General features: G+C 42.1%; 1 protein-coding gene across 4 annotated transcripts in view; it reads left to right on the top strand.

The window, feature by feature from the left end:
- The window catches only part of JARID2 (jumonji and AT-rich interaction domain containing 2), a 214,855-nt gene that overhangs the window by 184,403 nt on the left and 4,877 nt on the right, over positions 1–25,575 (top strand). For all 4 annotated transcript variants that reach the window (XM_039711969.1, XM_039711971.1, XM_039711970.1 and 1 more), the window contains exons 7-15: positions 2,115–3,132; positions 7,055–7,551; positions 12,705–12,797; positions 13,235–13,353; positions 13,488–13,558; positions 14,391–14,505; positions 17,789–17,894; positions 18,660–18,842; positions 23,745–23,875. In XM_039711969.1, coding sequence (XP_039567903.1) covers positions 2,115–3,132; positions 7,055–7,551; positions 12,705–12,797; positions 13,235–13,353; positions 13,488–13,558; positions 14,391–14,505; positions 17,789–17,894; positions 18,660–18,842; positions 23,745–23,875 — 2,333 coding nt within the window. The remainder of the gene's footprint in view (positions 1–2,114; positions 3,133–7,054; positions 7,552–12,704; positions 12,798–13,234; positions 13,354–13,487; positions 13,559–14,390; positions 14,506–17,788; positions 17,895–18,659; positions 18,843–23,744; positions 23,876–25,575) is intronic.

The following is a 25,575-nucleotide window of genomic DNA, read 5'->3' as shown; positions in this document are numbered from 1 at the left end:
ACTTTCTACTCTGATCATTTTCTAATTTTCCAGTTGTTAGAGAACTTTGTGAACAGCCATAATGGCCTGTGCTTTATACCTTCCCTCTAAGTGGAAATTCCTTTGGTTTGGATTTTTTCAGGTGGATTTTTCTTTTCTTTCTGGAGGCGTTTTGTTCTTTTTTTTTCTCTTTTTTTTTAAGTCTGTTGTCCTTTCTCTTCTGTTGTCACATCTTGGAAATCAAAACCCATTTCATGATCACTGTCACCCAGATTACCTCCCCCTTCCAGTTCTCAATCAATTCTTCTTTATTAGTCTAGGTGAAATCTGTAATCAATGTTCCCAGCTATTTATAAATCCAGGGATGTTCAATGCTTGTTGTGACTGCTGCAGGCAAGAGGCAGTGTCTCAGCAGCTCTCCTCCCATGTCTGCTCTGCAGCATGAAGAAGTGATGTTAAAGTTAAATCCAGGCCTGCATTTCAAATATAGAGTACTGCTTAAATTTCAAGGGAAATGGGTAAATGCATTTCTGTTTGCAAGTGTTTGCTTTCCAGATGATACCTCATACATCTTTGAAAAGCTCAAGGTAAAACCTCATGTCATCAGTTAACTGGATTTTCCTTAAGTGTTTCTACCTTTCAAGCACAGGAAGGACAAGAATATGGATGGTTTTTAAAAGATCATTACTCCTGCTCCAGTTTCTGTAGTACAGAGGAGAAAATGTGCATGAACATACTCACAAACGTGTGTGTATGCAGAATCTTCAGGTTTCAGTTCCCCTTCCAGAAGTCACTTGCAGTGCATGCAAGACCATAGCACATAGTATTTTCAGCCTCTATTTGATCCCTGTTAGATATTATCCTTATTATATAAGTGACTGCAGTTCTTGCATTTATTTGAGAGAAGCTGCTATGCTTACTGATTTGGCAAGGATTTCAAAATCCCACAGGAGAAAATATTACAACTCTGCAGGAAATGGTTTTACTCACCTGAGTGCTGGTAAGGGGTGATTGTACCGTGTGCTTTCACTTTGAGCACTTTTATCAATGCTTCTGACTTTTGGATGTGTTTTTCTGTGCTCGCAGTCATTTAAGGAGGTGAGGAATCAATGTTTAAAGTTGTGTAAGTGCTGAAATTTGTTTGAGTTTTGAACTTGAACTTTGTTTTTTATAGTAGTGGGGTTTAGCTTTGGCAGTGCTGAGCTGTCTCAGTTCCCTTTGTAGATGGGGATTGCTTTTGGTCCATAACACATCTTGTAGTTAAAATACAAATTCTAGTCTCAGAACTCAGTTTAAATGTCTAACAGAAAGCAGCAGAGTTCAGCATTTCTAAGCTTCATTGACAATATGATCTAATAGAATATGTGTCAGCAACATTGCCCAGATACCAACTTTAAAAAAATATATATTCGACTTCTGTATACATTTTTTTATTTCAAATTACCAACTTCAGCAACAATATGCTGCCCAAGATTTAATATGTGTGACAGACTGGATCCTTCATGGCCATGCTGATCTGTTGGGTGGATAATGTGTTACACATCTCTTTTTATATGTACGCATGGATAGGACGTAAATTGATTTGAATCTCGATGTGTTTTTTGCAAATGTGCAGATGCCTGTTAGAGTAGATAATATATGCTGCCTATTTTGTCTGCTTAGAAGTAGTGAAATGTGTCTGCACATAAAGGAAGTTGGGTGGGAGAGAGACAGAGTGTCTTGAGAGCCTGAAAAAGAGGTAATGAAGGTATTAGTTTGTAAATCAGACTATATATGTGTTTTGTAGTCCCGTAACAGTTTTCTGGTAGACAAGGATAGGGGTAGTGCAAGCAAGGAACCTCACCCTTCCTAATGTCAGAGGCTTTGTACCCTGTGAAAGCAAGACTGGGGGCTTTCTGGTAAATTTTTAAAAACCCTAACTTTAAAAAAATTGATTATTATAAATGCCTAGTCCCCTCTCTTGCCTGTGTGCAAACCATTATGTGAAGATTGTATGATGGGGCCAGGAGTCAAGACTGCAGAATATGGTTGTCCAGCAAATGGGAAACTGGAGCTGAGTGATCACATTATTAATTTACTTTTCTGTTTTGTGTTTCCTTCCTTCTGCTCCTCCTACAACACTTCTGGCATTTCAGGTTTCTAAAGTCAACGGGGTCACTCGAATGTCATCTCCGAGTGCAAATGCAGCCAGTGCCAAAAAGATGAGAGAAGTCAGACCTTCACCGTCCAAAACTGTGAAGTACACTGCAACAGTGACAAAGGGAACTGTCACATACACCAAAGCCAAGAAAGAACTGGTCAAGGAAACCAAACTAAATCACCACAAACCCAGTTCACCTGTCAACCACACAATCTCAGGGAAAATAGAAAGTAGCAATGCAAAAACCCGCAAACAGGTGCTATCCCTTGGAGCATCCAAGTCTAACAATACCGCTGTTAATGGTGTAAAAGTCAATGGCAAGTTGAACCAAAAGACATGCACTAAGGAGGTGGGGAGACAGTTAAGGGAGGGGCTGCGCAACTCGAAGAGGAGGCTGGAAGAGACGAATCACATAGACAAAATACAGTCGCCCACCAAGAGAATGAAAGGGGCTGTCAACTTGGCAGAAGCTGCCAGCAAAAAGGCAGCAGTAGAAAAGCCTTTGCTCAATGGACACCTTAGAAAGGAAGTGCCAGAGAAGAGTTTGGAAAGGAATAGGCCGAAAAGAGCCACTGCTGGAAAGAGTACGCCAGGGAAACAAGCACATGGCAAAACTGAAAATGCCTCCTGTGAAAATCGTTCTACCTCTCAAGCGGAGTCCTTGCACAAGCCACAAGACTCAATGGGAAAGCACGAAAAGGGCAGTAGTAAGTCTGGGTGGGGGATGCTGGGGGAGATTCCCATCCTTAGGCCCTCCACCAAGGAATTTCATGACCCACTGATATACATTGAGTCAGTCCGAGCTCAGGTAGAGAAGTATGGGATGTGCAGGGTGATTCCTCCTCCAGACTGGAGACCTGAGTGCAAGCTAAACGATGAAATGCGGTTTGTGACACAGATTCAGCACATACACAAGCTAGGCAGGCGCTGGGGACCCAACGTGCAGCGGCTGGCCTGTATCAAGAAGCACCTCAAATCTCAGGGCATTACCATGGATGAACTCCCACTCATAGGTAAGGGCTGTGATTCCTTGGCTTTTTGCCACTGCTTGCAAGTGTCTGTATCTGACTTTATCCTCTGTTTGCCTTTATGCTTAACCATGCTCAGTTAACACTGCAGAGCTTGAATCTCTCTCTTTTTCCACTGGTCAGGCACAATGCAGGTAGGTTGTCAGGGAGCTTTCCAGGGCGACTTTATATTGCCATTTTCCTCTTGTTTAACCCATTTTGAAAATGAAATCACTCCGTGGACCTTGATCAGCATATTTCAGAATCTTCTTCTTTCCCTGCTGTTTATTTATGTGGGTTGTACAACTGTGTGTATTGATAGCCTTGTTTTAAAGGTTGTTTCAGAGTATTTTTTGGACCTTTCCAAAGATGTTTTCCTAACAGGTTGCAATGCTGCCGGGCTTTAATGCATTTTTCTCCCCGCCTCTTCCTTTAAAAACATTTAACCAAAGGGGAAAGAAAATATCTCAGAACTGACTTGTGTTTGGGTACTCAGACACTTAAAATCACAAATTTGCAGTGACCTGCTGACATTTAACAACCATTAAGTGTCAAGAATAGGCAGTAAAATGTAGTTGATTGCAAAATGGAGGTTTCATTATTTCTCCCAGCAGGTGTCTGCCAGGGCTAATGCCTGAGTGAGAATCACTTATTTAACAGAATTCTTGGTTTATGGTCTGCTGTCAGATATGACACGTGACAAAAATGTGACAATAGTTGGTAAAAACATGACAACAGCAGCATACAAATGAACTATTGGATGAGCTACCTCCATCTCTGCTGCCTTTGCAGACACATAGTAAGAAACCTGTGATTTTAATTTTTGTAAGTTCCTCCCTTTGTTTTTGAGCTGTTTTGGGTACAAGCTCACACAACCTGCATGTTGCAACTCAAGGCTAGAGTTTTGCCTTTGAGGCATTATCGGACCTGAGGCAGCTTTCGGCGCTGGTTGGATTAAAGGACATGATTTTCTGTTTAAACTGTTCACAACACTCCCTTCCCCCGCCTCCTCCTTTTTAAACTTTGTTTTATATCACATATGGTAAGTGAGGGAAAATGCATAAAAGCACACAAAATGATTGCAGACTTTATGGTGTACTGATGCAGGGCGCAGCAGAGAAATAAGAAAATTTCAAGAAGGAGGAACGATAGGATAGCACTATAGTGCAATAGCCATGCAAAAACGTTCAAGGAAATCTGAAAATTAAAATCACTCAAGCAGCAATAAATGAACATTTTGTATGCCTAATGTATGCAATGGTTGTATGCTAATGGAAAAAAATAATGAATTACATTTACATTGGCAAGAGAGAGAAGAAAATGTGCAAGACAGCTCGATTAACGCTCCTGGAACAATGTTAACTTTTTAATGAAATACCTTAACTTGGCATTAAGATGGCATTACTGTTAATTATTTGTATTATTTAAGCACCTAAGAGCCTAATGAATAGTCAAGGATTCTATTCTGCTGGGTGCCATATAACCAGAGCAAAACAGTGGTCTCTTACAAATTTGCATCCTCTGTATCCTTTCTGCGATTAATTTCCTACCTATCCTGCATTTAAAATAAAAAACAAAATGGAGAAAAGAAGCTGGAGATCATCAGTGCACAAAGAGGAAAAATCTGTTGGTTCTGTCAGGAAACATATGAAATAATCTGTGGTGATAAATGCACGCTTATTTAAGTAGACATGCATATATAGCCCTTCTCTCCAGGCCAAATCACATTTCCATTGAATTAAGTGGGACTTCTGCCAATGGCTTGTGTAGTGCCAGCATTTGGTATTAAATGCATACCTGAAGATTTAAAATTTTCTTTTTAAAAATGAGCTTGCTCACTAAGCAATTTAAAAGTATTTCTAACTTAGGGAAATTAAGGCAATTAAAAAAAAAAGTTAAACACTGCTTCTGCATAATGTGCCAGATTTCCTATTTAAGCCATTTTGCTATAGGTGCTTTTAAAGAACTCCCTTTTTTGTTGTTGTTGGGTTTTTTCCCTTATTTTTTTCCCCCCCTTCAGTCTTTCAAGGAAAGTTTAAGTAGCAAGCTTAGGTCAATCCTGGAGAACATCAGTCTGAGATATAAATGCTTCCAAAAGTTATGACTGTGTGAAATGGAATTATAATTGAGAGCATTTTGCAAACCTTAGCTGTAGGCTCTGGTTGAATGAAGTGCTACTCAAGCTCTAATATTGCAGAGTGATTATGAGTGATCATTCCATGATGCAGGAGAAAATTGAATTTTCAACAGTGCTGAAACTAGGGCCTTAAACTGAGTGTGTGCTGGAGAAAACATGGAATGGTAAATCTGGGCCACACTTCTTTCCAAGTTTGGGAGTATGTTACCCAACTTTATGTAGATTGCCGAATCTGTTGGCATGGAAAGCCATCTCTTGAGTTACACCTTCAGCTTATTTGTGGCTTGCATGTAGAAACCACTGACCAAAAAAAGTAACAAAAGCCATCTTGGAAGTTACATTTATATTACGCTATGTATGGAAGATTAAAGAAGAAAGAAAGAAAGAAAACCTTCCAAACTCATTTTGTTTTTTTCTCCCGGTGGTGTTTACTTTTTTCTCAGCTTCCAGCCCTTTTCAAAATCTCCCCCACCCTATTCCCAAATGTACTAAATAGGATAAATCTCCTGCCTCATGGTCCTGCCTCCACCCTTATTTTCTGCTCAAAGCCTTATGCTTGGTTTTGTCTGCAGCCAAACACCTTTGTCTTGTGCTGAGTGGGCAGTATAAATGCAGCACAGGGTAGTTTGAAAAAAGTAATGCGGCAATATGATATGAGTTCAGATGATGTAACTGTGCATCCTGCAGTAAATATTTACAATAATGCTGCTTCTTGCCCTCCTCTGTTGCAGTAGCATTTCTGAGTGCTCTGAAATGGCTATGGCATGATGGTTCTTTACTTTTCTAAAAGACAAAGGCAAAGGGAGACAGTGTGGCGGCAGAGATGTTGATGCTGGTTTTGTATTAATTCTCTTTTTTCCTTGAACAGTGCCCTGTTGAATTGTAGGTGGTCTTTGGGCCGTTTCTTCACTCTTTCCACTGATGATTTATTTCTGTGCTTTCAGAGTATTTATGATGTTTCTTTTATTGTTCCTCATCCATTTGGCTGCTTTTTATGCTGCAGTTTGTATAATTTTTTTTTTTTTTGACTGGAGTGTGAAATGTGCTAGTCATCTTACAACATACAAAACCAGAATGGAGTATAAAATATGGATGGCCTCAGACTGGAAGAATAATGTGTCTGGAACTTTTCATGTGGTTACAGGCTCCAACCCCAAACAACCTCTTTCCTCCCTTTGGTTTTTATATGAATTTTATTACCTGTAGTGAAATTAATAATGTGCTCCTTTTAAATCCTAACTTCATTCAAGGTGTCGTGCAGATATTAGATAATTGTTAATTCACCTGCAGAAAGGATAGGTATTTGTCTTTCTGGCAAGTACCTCAGCTTGACACTGGTTTTGTTTATTCCTGGTGTGAACCAGATGTGGGACTGGTGGTGGGTTGAGGGTGTGTGGGCTTTTATAGAGATGGGCAACCCTCATCTGCCCAGCCACTGAGTAATGACCAGGGCACAGATGCATGTCAGGGACATACCTTGGGGTGCTCTGAGAAAAGAAGGACATGAAACTCAAGGAGGAGAGCAGACAGAATTGTAGGGAAGGCTGCTGCAAGTAGCAGAATATGGCCTATGAATGAATTGAGCTGGCAAAACAGTGGTGTGTGCCTCTCTTTAGCAGGAGGCATGCAAGAGAGGGACAGTTCTGCTCTGGTGCCCAGGTGCCTGGAGCTGTCACGTCCCCTGTGTGCCCAGCCTGGTAGCACATTTGACATGAGCTGCCCACAGCTTTCCTAATCTACTCCTGTGTTTCCCTTTCCCTTCCTCTGCTGCCTGGCACATGTGAACCCCAGGAGGCTGCGAGCTCGACCTGGCCTGCTTCGTCCAGCTGATCAACGAGATGGGGGGGATGCAGCAAGTGACTGACCTCAAGAAATGGAACAAGCTGGCAGACATGCTGCGCATCCCCAAAACTGCACAGGACAGGCTGGCCAAGCTACAAGAAGCCTACTGCCAGTACTTGCTCTCCTATGACTCCCTCTCCCCTGAGGAGCACAAGAAACTGGAGAAGGAGGTCTTGCTGGAAAAGGAAATCCTGGAGAAGAGGAAAGGACCTTTGGAGGGACATTCAGAGAATGCCTACAAGTTCCATTCCTTGCCCCGGTTTGAGCCCAAAAACGGACTCATCAATGGCGTGGTTCACAAAAATGGCTTCCGCAACAAGTTAAAAGAGGTCGATGTCCCACTGAAGACGGGCAGGCGGCGGCTCTTTGCTCAGGAAAAGGAGACCACGAAGGAGGAGGAGGAGGAGGAGGGAGTTCTTAGCGACTTACACAAGTGTATATACAAGGTAATGAGGCTGGCTCTGCCCTGTCTGCTCTGTTGTGTGGGTGGTGTCTGGGTGCACACCCAGCTGGCTGAGGGGAGCTGATGGGTTGCAGTGGCATCCCTGAGGCAGCAGTTATCATGGTTCTCATAGCCAGGCAGTCTGGGGCTTTATTCTGATATGCCTGGCTCTTGCAGGATGTCTGGAAAAGCTGGGAGGCATTACTGTCATAACAAGATGCTCTGGGCTCTGCCCCCCTTCATCTCCTTGTGAGAGGCTCCCTGAATATCTCTGCCCAATTATCCTTGCAGACACAGATTTTATTTTCATTTTCTAGTGACATTTAAAGTAATGTTCTGCTTTCTCATTCCTGCTTCTTGCAAACCTCTTGTTGAGTGAAGTGCTGCACATCAAAACGAACATCACTAGAAATACTACTACATTTAGAAAGGGCAAATTGAAATGCAAACAATATTTTCATCCATGATGCCAGGTTTGCTCAGCACTAACAGTCACATGGACACTTAGTCCTCCACATATCAAGTGCATCCATTTACAAAGGAATGCTGACTCGTTCACTGTGTTTTAGTTGGCAGTCTCATGCTCTGGAGCAGGACTTGGCGCTGCAACTCACAGTGCAATTTTGAGTTGAGTTGAATGGTGTAGCCTTGCTCTGAGAGAAATATAGCATTGAGTGTCCGTGCCCAGTAAAGGAATAAGCTGTTCTTCCCCTTCCAATCTCATTCCATCACCAGGAAATGAAGCCAGATAGCTCAAAATGACTTATTGTTAAGCTATTTAGGGACTGCATGAGCTCACGACCTGAGCTTTAAAAGCTTGCTTGAGTTTTCTTTTGCAGCCTGTTATGATTTGTCAGCCCAAAAATTCTTTTTACTGGGGACTCTGGCCTCAATCCCACCTTTGAAAAGCAATGTCTTTGCCATGCTGCCCTTGGAGAGGAGCTTATCTAATGACAGCCGCTTTTGTGAATAGTGAAGTGGCATTTCTGTGCTTAATATCCCATGCTTAATGATGGTTAAATGAAAAACTTGATCAACCTTACCCTGACTGCTGCATGAGCAACCTCAAACTTAGTGGGGGAATGCCTTTTTCTTCTTTTCCAGTGCAAGTCCCACTTCAAAGTTCAGTAGATACAAAGTCACTCAAAAAGCAAAAGTGGGATTTGTGAGAAGTATCCCAATTGGATTTATGAAGTAATAAAAAGCAAGCAAGCAAAGTGTATCTGGTAGCTACAGTGTGAGATACAGTCTGTAGCTGTAGTACCAGGTGAGGGCCTGGTACTCGGCAGACTCTGCTGAGTACCAGGCCCTCACCCCAAAAGGCAGAGAGCTCCTGCAATTTCTGCTTGGTCACCAAAAAAAGTACTGGCAGTACTGGCAGCATCAGACCCTGTCTGAGTCTGACAATACCAGGTAGAAATACTTTTGTCCTGAGCAGGGAGGCTGTTAGAGAGGAGCACCACTGAGCCCATGGGTGGGGGCTCTCCCCACCGACCAAAGCAGCTGCAGCACATGGAGCTGCTCAGGGAATGCCCTGGGTTGTCCACTGTGGTACCAGCAGCTTCCCAGACCCTGGCAAGTGTTTGTTTTGATCCCATCCCACATTCTCTGTAGTGCAGAGACTGGGAGCTGCTGTCACAGGTGATGGACTGAGGGGAAGGCAGGGGCAAGCAAGTCTCTGGTGGATTTCTGGAGAGATCCCTGCTGTGGAGCACCCTGTGGGACATCTAGTCAGCCTGAGTGCAGAGAGAGGTGAAGCTTCATTTTTTACAGCACTCAGGGTAAAGCCCTGTAAGGAGAACTGGTGCATTAATACTGATTATGTCACTTAGAGCAAGCCTCAAGACACAGAAATTATGCATCAAGTTTGATGCACCAGGGTAGCCCACAGGATGTAAAATTGCTGTAGTTCATCACTGGGCTTTAAAAGACTGAGGGAATGTGGTGCTGGCATCAGTTGTAAGCAGAGAGTGCTTTGTGGCATTTAATGGCACAAGCCTTTTAATCCTGTGTGTGTGGATGGAGGAGTGTTCTTTACCTAATAACATCTTCCTGAGAAAATTTGAATTTCGTTAACAGAGCCTGCCCTCATGTTACTGTTTCCACATATGATGGGATTGTAATGGTGCCTTTTTAAAGCATATTGCTAATTTTAATTAAAAATGAAAAACACATAAAACAACAAAAAAAAAATCTGCAACAAACCCATGTCTGTGAAAAATGCCCAGGTCACTAACTTGAGGGCTGGAGGGAGCACATCATAATCATATGGCTGTAGTCCACTTTAGGCCATAAAGTCTGTTCTTCAGACTGTGAAGAGGCCATACATTTAGGATTTCTCACAGTAATTTCTGCAGTCAGCACATGCTTGAGCTGTTTTTAGCAAGAGACATCCAGTCTTCCAGGAGCAGTTACCACTGTATCGCATGTCAAGGTTAGAGTAAATCTCCTTTGTGTTAGGCTGACTTTCTGCCAGGACTCCCAAATTATTTTCAGTGTCTCTCTTTCCCAGGCTGTGAGGCCTGCTGTGCTTTTAAGTGTATGTGCAGGCTGCTGTGCTTGCTTGCTTTTCTCCTAAATAAGTGTTTTTTCTACCTGACGATTAAAATGTTGTCATTTCTAAGTATGTGAAGTAAACTGGTGACATCAAAGCAGGATCTGATGCAAGATTTTCACACTTCTTTCCCCAGTTTTAGCTCTGACAATATTTTAAAAATATTTACTGGTGCTGACTGAAAGCAGCATTTTTTCCATACAGAACAAACTGAAGGCATATTAGCAGACTCATTAGAGGGACACACAGAGGAAATCATGATGCAATTTTTGCCAGCCCTCCCATAAACAGTCATGGAAATCCTACACTGAGCTCTCTTCACCCAGAGACTTGGCATTTTCATACTTCACTTAATAGGAGCCCCTCCTTTCCACCTGTGGCTATTGTGAAATCTCTGGTTTCAGCTCATATTTATGTTTGCTTTGATGTCTTTACCATTCATAGCTTTGCAGTGTCCCTCTCTCTGCCTTCCCTCCAGGCTTGGTGCTGGTGGTGATGCTCCCCCTGGGTTGTCTGTCACGGCCCCTGCATCAGACCTGAGAAGAATCAGGGGAGGAAATAGGAATTTCATTTTTTTAAACCCTCCTATCTTCTTGTCACAGAGACTCTGTTTAGTAGCTTGAAGCTCCTAAGACAGTTGTTGAACTGCTGAGATACTTTTCAGGGCGTTGGAAAGGGTATTTTGCTTGCCTGTGATTCATTTTGTGTTCTGGTTAGAATGCTCCATTAAAGCATTTTAAATGTTTTTCTGTGCTGTCATCAGAAAATGTTAAAAGATTCCTCAGATTAAAGAAAACAACCAAACAGCACAAACAGACAGCCCTCAGCCATTTAATTTGTTCTACAGTTTTTAGGAGACTAAAAAGATATTCTTGGCAGAGGAAGAAATATGCAATTTTATAGGGTTAAAGTGTTCCACTTTTCCAGTTTCTTTTTTCTTGCTTGCTATACGCTTCTGTTTTCTTTCTTGTCTTTCTGAGAAATGGAAAGACATGGCTAATCTTGGAAGATGAGGCCTTAATTTTGTTTTTCTGCATAAGATGAGAGGAAGAGGCAGGTGACTGAGAGGAGGCAGCTGGTTTGCCCCCGCTGGCGGCGGTGCCTCGGTGCGGGCCCTGCGCTTTACGAGAGGTTTTGTTGTAAAAGGCTGCCACAATAAACCATTCACAAGGGCATTAAAAGATGAAGGAAATTGCTTATTGGATCACAGAGAATCCAGCTCTGAAGTTTATGGGAATCAGAGTGCCCCAGGCCCTGGGCATTTCACAAACTTTTTTTTTGCTAAAGCTAATTATGCAGCATTCAATTTAAAAAGTGACAACGTTACAACCACATGAGCAGAGTGATAGACTTGGCCTGTGGGGGAAAGCTGCTTTTATAGTTCTTTCTAGTTTACTCTTGGACATAGTTATTAAATAAATTAAACACAAGAAAAGGCTGAAGCGGTTTGGCAGATCTGTTTCATAATTGAAAAACTAGAAAGGTAACAGTCCAAATAATAAAACTCATTTATGCAGAGTTTTTAAGCCTGCATTGGTTGCTCAGATGAGCAGTCAGGGAAGGAGCAGTGGATCTGCTGAGGGGGCAAAGACATTTTGTACTCCCTGTTAGCAGAGTGCTGCTGGTGTCTGCCTGCAGCAGTGCCCTCAGCCCTGGTGTGGTGCCTGCCAGCTCTCATGGCATGTGCCTTCCCAGCGTCCTCCTTCTGCCCTGGAGCAGAGGAGGCAACGGAGGTGTTCCTGTCTTTGCACACCACAGTGTCAGGGCGGAGAGGAGCAAGTGCTCTTGCCTGCACAGCCACCAGACTGTGGGGGTGTAGGTGTGCAGGAAAGCAGGTGCCTGGAAACTCTGGGTAGCTCAAGCAGAAAACCAAGTCAGAACCTCTTCTCTACAGCTCCTTGCAGCAATGCCAAGAGTGAAAGCAGTTATTCAGCAATTTGACTGTGTTTTCCTTTTCCTAACTTTGTAATTACAGGTCTTGGTTCTTTGGCATTTGAACTGCTTTTATTGAATTGAGCATAACTAGTTTTTGAAAGCAAAAACTACTGTTTGATTACAGTAATCCTGGCAAACTCTGCTTTTTGTGATGCTCTTCCACCACATACAACATTTGATGCTGAGCATTTCTGTGAATTTTCTAAGTTTTTTTTCTCCTGCTCCTTGTACATAAAGAGCATGGCCACATGGTCCCTGGATAATGTATTGGATAATGTAAATTACTGTACATTACTGGATAAAGTAAATTTTGAGTAGCTGCTTCATTGCAGCCTGTCAGAGGAAGCTGGGCCATGTCCATCCTCTGTATTTGTCAAACACCGAGTGTTGTGCTGGACAAAGCTGTGTTCCTTCTGGGAACATGCATTGGCCTTTTTACATTGTGGCTTTGGGAAGTTCATGTGTTTGAATTTCCTTATCTTCTGAGGTATTTTCTCTCAGCAAAAAAAAAAAAAAAGAGCTTTAGACTCATACCTCTTCTGGAGACTTCATCCTCTTTCCCTCTGTTGTCACCTGGGATCGAGCCTGTAAGGAAAAGAGTGAGGACATGGGGGAAAGTAGGTGTGTCTTTTCATTTTCACTTTTAACTTTATTTTATTTTTCCACAGGGTAGGTCTGTTTCTTTAACAACCTTCTACCGAACAGCAAGAAACATCATGAACATGTGCTTCACAAAGGAGCCTACAGTAGCTGAAGTAGAGGTGAGGCCAGCACAAGGGGTGGTAAAGGTTTTTGTTTCAGGGCACTGAGTATGGGGATTCAGGATAGTTGATTTTCAAGGATTTCTCTAATTAGTTTAAGGCTGTCTAGGTTAGAATTTTTTTTTAAATGGTTAAATAGACATGGTGCTGATTCTTTCTTTTAGAAATTTTTGGAACATTTTAAATAAAGATATTGATGGACTGAGAAAGAGAAGGAATTCTTAATCTGACATGTGCTGAAACACAAAAACCAAGAGGATCTAAATTTTGCCTGCCTTATTGTGACTTTCAATTATTTATATTCTTATTTTTAAGCAATAGTTTATGTTTAATTACACTGAAGTCATGAAAGTCATGTAATTTCTGGGGTTTATATTTTAATGAGGGATACCTTGTTCAGCGAATTTAAAATGCATTACTGCTTTCTCTTGCCACAGCAAGAATACTGGCGGATAGTGGAACAGAAAGATTGCCATGTAGCAGTGCATTGTGGAAAAGTAGATACCAACACCCACGGGAGTGGTTTTCCTGTGGGAAAATCTGAACCATTTTCAAGGTAGGATCCCCACATCCATCTTCTTCAAGTGTTGCCTCACTCCTGAGCAGAGCCCAGCAGGGCAGCCTGGCGCTGGGAGAGTTGGCATTGGGAATGTGCACTGACTGTCTCCCTCTGTGTCACCCCTCAAACAGGCATGGGTGGAACCTCACAGTCCTTCCTAATAATACAGGATCCATCCTGCGACATCTTGGTGCTGTGCCTGGTAAGCAAGTCCCTTCTCTGCTGCTGTCAGTGTCCTCTGAATGTGGTGCTGTGGCCACCAAATGCTTCTCCCTCCTCCTGGCCCCCCTGTTCCCCAGCTGACCCAGCAGACATGCAGGTGTGTGTAGCAGGTGCTATTTAAAGGGGTGAAGGCAGACATGCAGATAAATAATTAATGAACAGTTGAGACCCTATTCCTGGCAGGAACCAGGTGTACCTGCAGTGTTCCTTGCTGTTCTTGCCAGGCTGTCAGTGTTCTTGTGTGTCAGGACAGAGCTGTGCTACTCCCACACTTGCAAAATGTAGTCTGCAGCACTGGGAAAAGCAGCACACACACTTTCTAAATGAATTGGCACAAATTCTCCAGCTGCCTGTACACCATTGCAGTTTAGTGGTAAGAAACATGGAAAGCACAGTGGAATCTCCTGTTGAGATCAGGTGTTGGGCCTGAACAAACCAGCTGGGAAACAGAGGATACCTGTTGAAAAGTTACATGTCTGCTTGACAACACAAAGTGACTTCCTCTGATCAATGGCAGAGAGCTTTAATTATGGGTATTTGTAAATTCTCCTAAGAATAGAAGTTTTACACAGCTATTAGAAGACAAACGTGTTCAAGGGCACCGCAGTTGGCTGGTAGATATTTTCTTAGTAGAAAATGCTGAATTTGTTAAATTACTGCCTGTGAATTATTCACCCTGATAGGAAGACTTATAGCTTCAAGGGTCAGCTCACAGGGAGAATAAGATTTTTGATTTAAATGGCCTCTCAAACTGTCTTTTAATGAACAAACTGAAGTTACACAAAACTCATTTTTCAATCTCTTTGTTTTAGGAGTGACAATTCCTTGGCTAAATATTGGCATGGTCTTTTCTACCTCATGCTGGTCTCGAGACCAAAATCACCTTCCATACATTGACTACTTACACACTGGTGCTGATTGCATTTGGTAGGTATTCCTGTGCTTTTCTTCAGTTCCCTGTGGTGGCTGCCTCTAGGCTGGCATTAGTAGCAACTTGTTTGTATTTTTGCATGTGGGAATCTCACCTAGAGTGTCCAGTGTGTGTGTGTGTTGAGGGGGTTTCCAGTTTTAATGGGAAAATGTGGTACAAACTTAGGAGATGAAAACCCCTTTCCTGAAGAAATGTTTTGCTTGGTTTTCCGTGGTCTGTTCTGGTGTCTTGATGTCCCCATGGTGGCAGTGGCATCAAGGACTGATCTTTATGCACATGCAAAGTGTGTTCTTAAACATTTCTCAGATGCTGCTGATGTCAGGGGTGCTGATCCAGCTGTCACTGGGAAAGCACATGGCCCAACAAAAAGGATTTGAAATCTGGAGAAAACCATGAAAGCAGGATCTCCTCTGTCTCTAGATGTTTTAAGTTCAAGAGATGTTCTGTATGTGATCCTTTCAAGGGGTAAAGGTGTAACTGCTGGATTATGCTGCAAACCTGGGAGTTTGTCATTTTCTATCGGGGGCATTTCATGGCTCTTCTCCCTGTTCTGTGAATCAGGAATCTGTAATCTTTTATAATAGTATACTGTCAGGACAGATCACTGAGCAAATGTTGTCCTCGACCTTAGGTGAGTCTGTTTCTCTCTAAAACATTAATCTGGTCTTAAATGACAGTAAATTCCAAACAGAAGGATTCAAGAATCCCCTAATTAAGTTCTGAGGCCACTCTTCATGCTGTGTGTCAAAACATGTGACTCTTGGGATTGAACAGGCTGGCATGCAGACAGCTCAAATTTTAGGAAGGACTACTGTTCCTGTTTTTCAAATCCAAGAATAGTAAAAGTAAAGAAGCCATTTGCTTTATCTTGCTGGACTTATACAGATGAGTACAGAGCTTAAGGCATCTTTGTGATGATAGCCCTGATGAAACAGGCATAGGAGGCAGGAATAACTCATAAGAAGGAAGTGAAACTCCTTTGTCTGGTGAAGCTATTCTTCAGCAAGGCTGCCAGCCTGAAGTGTCAGGCTAGTATTCATTAGCCCATTACAACTTTTAATAATGCAATAAAGCACCCAGCTGTGTTAGGAGATGAATTTAATATCTGCGGGTCTGGTGCGGAGTAGCCCTGCCAGCCTTGCCTTCAGTGACTGCTTTGGGGACAACAAAGTGGCCACTGGGCTCCAAACATCTCCTCCCTCTTGCCAAGTCCCTCCACCACCCAGAAATCTTTTTCTCCAAGGACAGATCCCTGTGCTACTCAAACCACTTTGTACCTGGAGATTGTTCAGCTCACTCTCTGATCTCTCAGGTTTTACCTCTTGGAGATTAAACAGGGGAGAACTCAATTTGCATGCGATGCAGAGGTCAGTGGCCTAACCTTTTTATTCTGGAGGGATCCTCAGAACCCATTAAAAGAGGGAAGAAAATCTTGTTCTGCCAAGACACTCAGAAGTCTATTCTGGCTGCTCACTTCCCACTTTTATAGGTACATCAGGAATTGCAGATGAGTACATCAGGAATTGCAATTGCAGCATACACCAGTTGCAAAGGATCTCGTTGCCCTCTAATGCCCCAGTACTCCGTTCCATGCACTTCTGTCGTGCCCTTCCTCTTCACACAACCTTCCCAAGCATTTTCCTGAGCCTGTCCTGTGAGGGACTGTGTGCTTGAATCTTCTGTCTGTTCCAGCCATATTTTTTGACTCTAAAGGAGAAGAGTGGGTTCTGCCATGATTTGGGTTCAATTTAAAATATTTTCATCCCTATAACTAGAGTGATACATCACACTTGGGGAGCTGTAGTGAAGCTGTCACTGTTAGCAACAAAGTATTTGAGACATGGCATACATTTAAAATTGCTGTTTGGACTTGATCCTTACTTGAGCCAAGATTAAGTTCTTCTACTTCACCTCTCTATAACCCTGGGAGTTCTTAGCAAGGTCCTGACCTTTGTCAATATATATGTAGGGATTTGGTCTTTGTACAGCTGGGCAACCAGCTCAATAAAACTCTTACTGTGGCTGCAGTTAGCCACAACAGATAATGTCATGTCTTCTGCCTCTTGGCTTGAGGATCAACAAACACAATTCAAAGTCATCATCATAGTGAACAGTGAGGAGGTGTTCAGATCATAGGAAGTGCAGCCTTCTACAGACTCTTCAGTCAGGATAACCCTGTGGGACACACATGAAGTTAGTGCACGTTAAAAGCAAGGTGTGTAAGGCCAGCAGAACACTTCATGAAGTTGCTGGAGATCAGATGAATGGCAGGAAGACTGTACTAGTTCCCCAAAAATCTTTCCAGCTTGATTCTCTTGTTCCAAGTTTGGAAAAATGACTCCGTGTGTGTGTTTCTGGTGTGGGGGCAAATGGACTCCAGGTTGAGGTCTCATTGCCTAAAGAGAAAAGGTAAGTCATGGTAAAGCTGGACATGCTTTTGACTTGCCTGAGCATCAGCCCTCGGATAGGCTGCAGGCAAGAGCAGTGACCAGCTGTGACCATATCCCCTCCCTGCCTTCAGACAAACAGCAGCTCTCTGCATGTGTGCCTCTGAGACTCGAGACTCCTGTGTTACTTCTTGTCATTCTGCTGAGGGAGCAGTGCTGGCAGAGAGCACAAGAGGACAGCTGCTTCCTTGGCTTCTAAGGAGAGGAGGATGTGCAACTTGGCAGATTCCCAGCAGTTTGAAACTCTGCTGCCACTTCGGATGCTCTTAGTCAGGCCTTTTGTTGGAAGGGAGAGGAGGGATGTGGGGTTTGTTCAGTAAGCAAGGCAAGAAGGTCTTAGGCAACTTTCTGCACTAACAGTAGAGGGGATTTGTGATTTCTCGACTGTTACAAACAGAAAATGTTACTGAATGTGAAGATCCTGTTGTTGATGCACAGATAATAAATACAGTAATTTGTGTTAAGATAACAACATATATTGGTGCTCACAAGATGCAAACTTCTGCCCATAATTAGCTGTTCTGGTGCCATTAAACTGACCATCAGTCTGTTGCTGGTTTCTTTTCTCTGATTCAGCAGAGGACTGAGTTTTCACATTTCTGTTTTGGGGGTTTTGTGTCTTTGGGTACTTGCTGAATACAATCAGACTGAGTCTGAATAAACAACTTCCCTTCAATCCTCAGTGTTTTACCGAAAGAATTGTATGTGAAACCCTGTGTTGAATTTCTTTCTTCTAATCAATGTGCTGGTCTGAATTGTCTGTTACTGTGTAGCTGTGGACTGTTATTTACTCCACAGTAAATCTTTCTCTTTTCCTCTGACAAAACAACAGGTATTGCATTCCTGCTGCGGAGGAGAACAAACTTGATGATGTGGTACATACCCTGCTGCAAGCCAATGGCACTCCAGGGCTGGAAATGCTTGAAAGTAATGTCATGGTAGGTGAACACTGGGAGAGGTGTTCCCATTTGAGAACCCCAGGCTAATCCAGGAGGCTGGTTGGTTAGGGATTTATTTTGGTTTTGTCTTACACTGCAGCAATGCAGAGGAGGCTACTTTCTGTTTGCAGTGTTTACCCACATGGTATTTTTCTAACAAGGCTGTTATTATGTATTAATATAAAAACAAATGCGTAAGTGCAAGAAATGTCCATTTTTAATACTGTCTATAATGTATTTAGCCTCACAAAGGGAGTGTGATTTAATCAATTCATCTGCCATGACTGACTTTTATGATGGATAGAAGAAATCTAATACTTAAGTATTTTTGCCTCCTTTGTTTATTTTTTGGATAACAATTTATTTTTAGTGCATTTAAGCACAAATTGGGGAGGCCATAATAAAAAACCCTCCCTTGGCTACCCATGTTAACATCTCACAGAAGTGCAGTAGCACAATGGATGTAATGCCAAGTCGAAAAAGATCAGATGGAAAGCTGAACAATCTGCATTGCTTTCTGTAGGAGCAGATAGTGTTCTGTCCTTGGGCATGTGGGAGTTTGAGCTGTTGGTTTGAGGAGAGGCATTTCTGCAGTTGTCACTGCAGACACAGGTTCGGCAGGTCAGAATGGGAGAGGGAATGCGACCGGAGCGGAGCTGTTCACAGAACACAGCTTTGCTCCATGAGCAGTGGTGTGGCAGCACACAGCCAGGAAGAAAGTTGACTGTTTTTCTCTCTCTTGTTTTTTTATCCCTGTCTTTCCAGATCTCCCCAGAGGTCTTGTGCAAGGAGGGGATCAGGGTGCACCGTACTGTACAGCAGAGCGGGCAGTTTGTTGTCTGTTTTCCTGGATCCTTTGTGTCCAAAGTATGTTGTGGCTATAGTGTTTCCGAATCGGTGCACTTTGCTACCACCCAGTGGACAAGTATGGGCTTTAAAACAGCCAAGGTAAGTTGAGAAAAGGAGTTAAAATGGATTCACGGCCCTGCCATCTAAAAGGACAACAGACATTCCAGGATTGGTAGCATTATGAGAGTAGTGCTACTACGTCTGTTTTTCTGGACTACTAAATAAACAAAAAAAAAGGAAAAAGTTCTGCGAGGCATAAGACGATCCAGTGTTGTCAGAAAAGTGACTGAGTTGTTAACTGACAGTTAAAGACTTGTGTGTGTATATATATAAAAAAAATCTGAAGATTGTTGTGCCTGCAGACCAGTTTGCAAGGAAGCTTTTCAAAAATCCCTTCAGAGCTAATGATTATACATTGTATTATGCTTACTAATTTTTTTTCCTAAGTTATGTTTTCTAGAACCATTAGAATCTCAGGTGCAAATATCTGAATAACTGTGCTTGTTAGCTCCTGTGGTAGGCAGAGTCAGTTAATACTCACAGCTGTATTGCTTGTTTTTCTCTGCCCCTTCATTCAGGAAAAGCTGTTGATCAGGGCAATTTCAGTTTTAAACGACTTGAAAATCCTTAGGTTCACTGACCAGCCCATCCAATACTAGATGTAAATAAATAACCTTCCCAGTCCCTTCTCACACAACCGACCGAGGCAGGTTGCCTGCAGAAAGAGGTGATTTGTCCAGTCATCATGATTCTGGCTACATTTCTGTGTTCTTGGACAAAGCATATACGTCACTAACTGTGTTCCCAACCTTCTGAAATACTCTGGGTTACAGATACTATTTTGGTAGTGTTTTATAGCTAAGCTACTAGTAAATTATCCTTTACAGCTTCAGACCAAGTTACTAAGTAATTAACTGTAATATGTCCACAGTTAGGGATTGCTTCTTTAGGGTAAATGGAATTCTTCCAGCCTGGTTATACTAACTGTATATTAACTTAGTTTGAAATAAAAGGTTATTTTATTATATATTTATTTTGGGGGAAGGTGGGAATTGTGTATATCTATAAGTTAAGGCATAAGAATCCTGAGCTAACCTTTCATGTCTGAACGTACATGATTATATTAACTCCGTGTGCTGTATTTATCTCTCTACTGAACACTTGTTTGATATCGTGAAAATGCTACTCCTGTAAGAGACAGAAATCACTATGCAGCAATTAAACAGCTCTTGGTGCCTCAAATTTTGAAGAACAGTTTCTTTTGATTAATTTTTAAGAGCTTTGCACTGGGTAAATGTAAGATGGCTGAAAATCCCGCAGATTACAGTCTATGATGACCTGCCTTGGAAATTGAAGTCACAGCTCTCACAAACTTTACAAGAACCACAGATAATGTGTTTATATCTAAATAACTTTTGAAACATATATTGTGTTGTCCTTTTATTTCTCTCTTTTTTTTTTTCCTTCTTTCTGTCCTCAAACTGTCTTATGTTCTTAATTCCCTTTGATTTTGGAAATTATTCTTTGGTTCCTCCACTTTGACAAGGCCCTTTGCCATCTTTGCCACAATGCTGGCCAGGGTTGTGCTTTCCAGGGGTGGTGATATGTTGTGTGTAATGGGTGAGATTCCCCTTTTGGACTGTTAAATGAACTCTGATAACCAACTGTACCTTCTGTCTGTTCGTTCTCCACAGCAATACTGACAGTTTTTAGCATTTGATAAATTAACTTTGTTTTCATCCTGTGATACTGTGACCTGATTTTTTTATAGTGACTCTCTTTATATTACTAAAATGATGTTGTTTCATTTCTGTATTGAATGACTGCTCAATCTCCTTTAATACATGAAAAAATGAAATTCTGCATCTGAAATTGCATTGATTTCAGTCTTACAAGCACTCTGGAAAAATTGTTGGAATAAAAGAGTTTATATGAACACCTGTGTAAGGGGACAGTCAGGTTTAAACTAGACCATATTTAACAAGATTGCTGGTTTTAAAAAGCACACTAAGAGCTCTTGAAATTTTAAGGTAAGGATAAGAAGAAGATTTAGAGTTGTGGTGGTAGAGTGTGTGTTTAGAGTGGCAAAGAGATAACTCCATAGCTTCAAATGGGGCACTGGGCAAAGTCAGTGAAACTCATTTAGGAAACTGAAGTACAGAATGCTGGACTAAATGAAGACACTCTGGGTTAGAGGTTTGGAAATAAGAGAGAATGTCTGGTTATAAAAGGAGGGCTTTGGTGCTCTTAAGGCCTACCAGAAACTGGGTGGGAAGAGACTCAGCTGGTACTGTAATACAAGAGGAAGAAGTGCATAGGAAAGATAGAGTTAGTCTTCCAGCTGGAGCAGCCCTGCTGCACACACGGGAGAGCTGACAGTCCATAAGCCAGGTTTAACTCTGTTAGCAGTGACAGAATCCCTGTGCACTCATCTCCCAAACAGGAAAGTTGTGGTATTAGCACAGTACTCCCTGGCTATCCATGGAAGATGCTGGCAGGGGCTGGACAAGTATTTCCCTGCCCCCAGTTTTAGTTGGGTTGAGGAACATGCCTTTAAAACGCCACAGGTTTCCCACTCCTTGGCTCCTGTTACAGAGCTGTCCCACCCTGAGCACATGGGGCTCCTTCAGGTGAAACCAAAGGGAAAGTGTTCCCACAGAAGTGTACCTGGTGTCCTCACTAGAAAAGAGCTGTGCTGTAGGGGAGAGCAGAGATGAAGAACGTTGAAAGAGCAGTAAAATGCTGAATAACCACTGCTGTGGAAGTAAATGTACAAAAATGATAACAGGGCAACCACCAGGGTGGCTTTTGGAGCAAGGTCATGGCCTCAAGCCCTTGAAGCGTTTGGAAGTAGTTAAGGACAAGAGTTGCAGCTGAGAGAGTCTGTGAGCGTTTTTGGGGAGAAAAGGCTTATAAATAAATTGAGAGGTGAAGTTTACACACCAAAAAACTGATTTAAAGAAAAGCAGAGGATGGGTCAGGTTTATCATGAAGGGAGGAGGTCTCTCTGCATTCCTCAGGAGTTTGTACTAGCACAGTTTAATGTATCCATAAATAACCTAGGAAGGGAAGTTAATAGCAAAGCTAATCCTTTATGCTGAGGATATTAACAGTAATGGCAGCAAAAATTAAAGCTATGGAGTGTTACAGTGTTATCTCATGATACTGAGTGATCCAAGTAAGAAAATGGTAGATGAAGTTGATAAATATCAGTGTTGATAAATATTAAATTTAAAATTAAAAACATTATAATGTGACAGATACAGAGATGGGCTCTTGGTACTGAGAAAAAAGGTCTCTGGATTCCTATGGAGCTGTCAGTCAAGTGCTCTGGAGTGGCATAACAAAAATACATTGAATGGTAAGAATTAGGAGAGAATAGATAACAAAGCAGAAACTGCTCTGTCACTGGGTAGTCTTAGAGGTTTGTGTAATTCAGAGCCCTTAATTACAGAAGGAATGTAGATGAACTAGAAAAAGCACAGCAGAGATCAATGGTTAAAATTATTAATTAGCCTCTGCATTAAATACAAGAGTACTACTCAGCCTGGAAAATGAATAAGCAAGAGATGTCTGAGAGCAAGAGAGATCACAAGTGCCAGGCTGATGACAGTTATAATGTGAATATTCACTGACTTCCGTGACAATGAAAAAAGTGTCACTAAAAGAAAGAATCAGGCAGCAGTGCAAGTCTGTTGTAAAATAGTTACCTGTGAATTTCAGAAATGTATGAAAGAGAAAAATGTACCTAGGTTCAGAAATTCAGACAAATGCAGAGATACAGCAAGTTGTGCTAAACCCAGCTCGGGCTCAGGGTGTCCCTGAGCTGTCACCCAGCTGGAGCTGACCTTGCTTTGTCCAGCCACCCACTGTGGCCTCCTATTCTGGCTGTGTGTGTTGCCTGTGCAGAATTCTTTCCTGGATTGGATTCTGTTCTTGTGTACACAGCCTCAGACTAAGCAAACCTAACATGGAAAAACCTTCCCATACCACTCCTAACATGCAGCTGTTCCAAACCCACACAGGGTCTAGCAGAGCAAATAGCTTCTGAAGAATACTCTTCTGACCTCTGAACCTCTTTTGAACCCTTTTTGGTCAGCAAAGGCTGCTATTCCATTTTATGTGATAGTTATCACTTGAATGCTCACAATGGGTGCTATTAAAAATTATTATTTTTATGATACATTGGTTGTGAAAAAATAAATACCCAGAGCATGTAATTAGGGTTACAGAACAGGGTAAAAAAAATTAGGGTAAAAAAAATCAAGGTAAAAATAAAATCTGTAGGGTTGTGTGTGCTGGTATGTTCTTGGCAGGTTTAACCACTAACCAGAAATGTCACCCTCACATTACAGTCCAGTGTTAGCTCATTTGAACTCTCTTGACTCTACATAAACCAAAACAGACCTCTGTAGGTACTGGGAAAATGCTGCACTTTTCCCACCTGCACATTAAATCAGGGAATTGGCCTACCTAAAGATTATCAAAAGAGTTTCAGGTACCAAAATAATTCAGTTTGTATTGACTGAAAAACATAACTTTAAAAGCTTTCACAGAGAGGAACCAGTAACAGGCAGAACTGAACTCCCCTCTGTGCCTGTTGTCTCTTTTCCCTGGCATCTGCCTGTTCTGCTAGATTTTTTATGTTTTTAAAGATGTGAAATAACATCTGTCGTGGGTTTCAAGTAGGTCATATGTATACATCTGACACTATTTGTATTCTGAGCCATCCAGTATTACTGAGCTTGAGTGATGGTGTTGCTCCTCTTGCCCTCCAAAGGAAAAATTTTTAGGGAAGAGAATTTTGAGGTGCTTGGAACATAAACACTTTGTTTAACTGGGACTATGAAAAGATTTTACTTGTGGTTGTTTTAAAAGGCTACTTTTTGCTTCAGTTTATTAGTATCAATAATTTAATTAATTAACTTTGAATTAATTCTTGGTAACATTTTATTGTCAAATTTGCCTGGAAACTAATGTGGCCATTTCCTCCTGTCCCAGGAAATGAAGCGGCGCCGTATAGCCAAACCATTTTCAATGGAAAAGTTGCTTTATCAGATTGCAACAGCAGAAGCAAAGAAAGAAAACGGACCGACTCTGAGTACAATATCATCGCTCCTGGGAGAGCTCAGGTAATGAATTGGGGGCTTGCTTACCTCTTTTGTTTTCATTGACAGACTCCAGAGGTGGATGACGTGACGTAAGTAACCCTTTCAGACACACCTGGCCCCTCCTTATCCAAGCCAAAGCCCAGCAGATGTACCTGAAGACAGGCACACATGGAAGAAGCAGCTTCCTTGGTTGCAGCTGATGTGACCATCCATGGTTAGGATGTCTTAACTCTAAAGAATTCCCTACTTTAGACACCTTAAAAAAATTGAAACTGCAGTTTGCACTGGCTTTTTATTAATTCTTGGTGCTGAGAGTTGAGATTTCCTGATGCATTATGTGAACTATGTGATGCCAAGTGGTTAAACACCTTCCTTGAGTTTTTCAACCTCTTTGCATCAGTAGTCACTGTCAATCCATGTCTGTAGTGGGTTTTGCACCAGGAACTCTTGTCTTCAGTATCAAGGCAGTTATACTACAGGTACAAAAGGTCCTTTGTATACAGAGAGTTGGTTTTAAATAGTAAGAGAGCAGTTGTGCATGCATGGTAGTGCATCTGGCATTAGAACTCCAGCATTTTAAAGAGTAAAAGCTTCACGCTCCTTTTTCTGTCTAGTATTAAGGACACTTGTTCAGGGTTTCTCTTAAGATAGGTGAGAAAAGAAAATATAATGTTGCCTGGCTTCCTGTGTAATGATCTTCTCTTTTGTTCCCTACCATGTAGTTGCTACCTATCTTTCAAGTTTGTGACAACTGATACTCGAGATGTCAAGAAAGTTTTGATGAATGGAGTCTACAAACTGTATTTAACTAACTAGCATGCTCATTTGGAAAATTTCCAGTGACATATTGAAGGGGAAAACAGCCCATGTGTTGTTTAGTATTCAGAAAGAAATGCAAAGAGGTGTGCTGACTGCTTTACCTGCAGGTGGCTCCCCTGTGGGAGTAACCACTTTCAAGTGCCTTTTTTTCCCCTTGAAGAGGAAGTCTGCAAGTACAAAAGGCGAAACAAATGTTGATGTTTGCTCTTAGACCATCACATTGACCTTTATCAGAGTGGTTCTCAAACTTGTTCTTATGCATAGGTTGGAATTCACTGGAGGATATGGATCCTTCCTGTGGCTGGTTATAGGAGACAAAAGCCCAGACAAAACAATCTAAAAAAAAAAAAGGCAAAAAAAAAAAGCCATCTGAAGTGGAACAGTGTACCATATTTTTTATACTTTGTTTTGTTTTGCTTGTTTGTTGTGTCTCTTGCTGCCTCTTCTCCTGATATGCCTTGGTTGCTCAGTTTGCCCGTGCCATTTGCTTAGCTTGGCTCTCCACTCATCTTCAGCTGTGTCTGGTGGTGCACTTTTTTATCCTCCCCTTCCATCTGCTCGGCTCACTCCACACTTGCTGTCTTCCACTCAGCTCCAACCCAACCTGCTCTCCTAAAGCTGTAGAGTTCAGCACAGGAGGTATTGTCCGCCTTAGAGATGCCGTGGGTGAAGGGCAGCCGGAGGGCTTGGTGGTTGTCCTTTATTGACATCTCCTTCTTTTTCCCTGGGTGTACAGCAAGATCTTCGTCTTTTGGCATAGTCACTTGCCCTGCTCCTCTTTTCCTGCCTGAAGCACCTTATGGCAGCAGGTCCTTGGTTCATCTCTGCCTCCTGATGAAGGCTTGGCTGTTACTCCTGACAGCCACGGCTCCTCTTCCTCAAGGTGGCTTTTGGCAACTTCA

Source organism: Passer montanus, unplaced genomic scaffold (genome assembly GCF_014805655.1).
Source record: "Passer montanus isolate IOZ18808 unplaced genomic scaffold, ASM1480565v1 scaffold26, whole genome shotgun sequence".
NCBI classification, from domain to species: Eukaryota; Metazoa; Chordata; class Aves; order Passeriformes; family Passeridae; genus Passer; species Passer montanus.
This window is presented reverse-complemented; position numbering and strand designations above follow the sequence as displayed.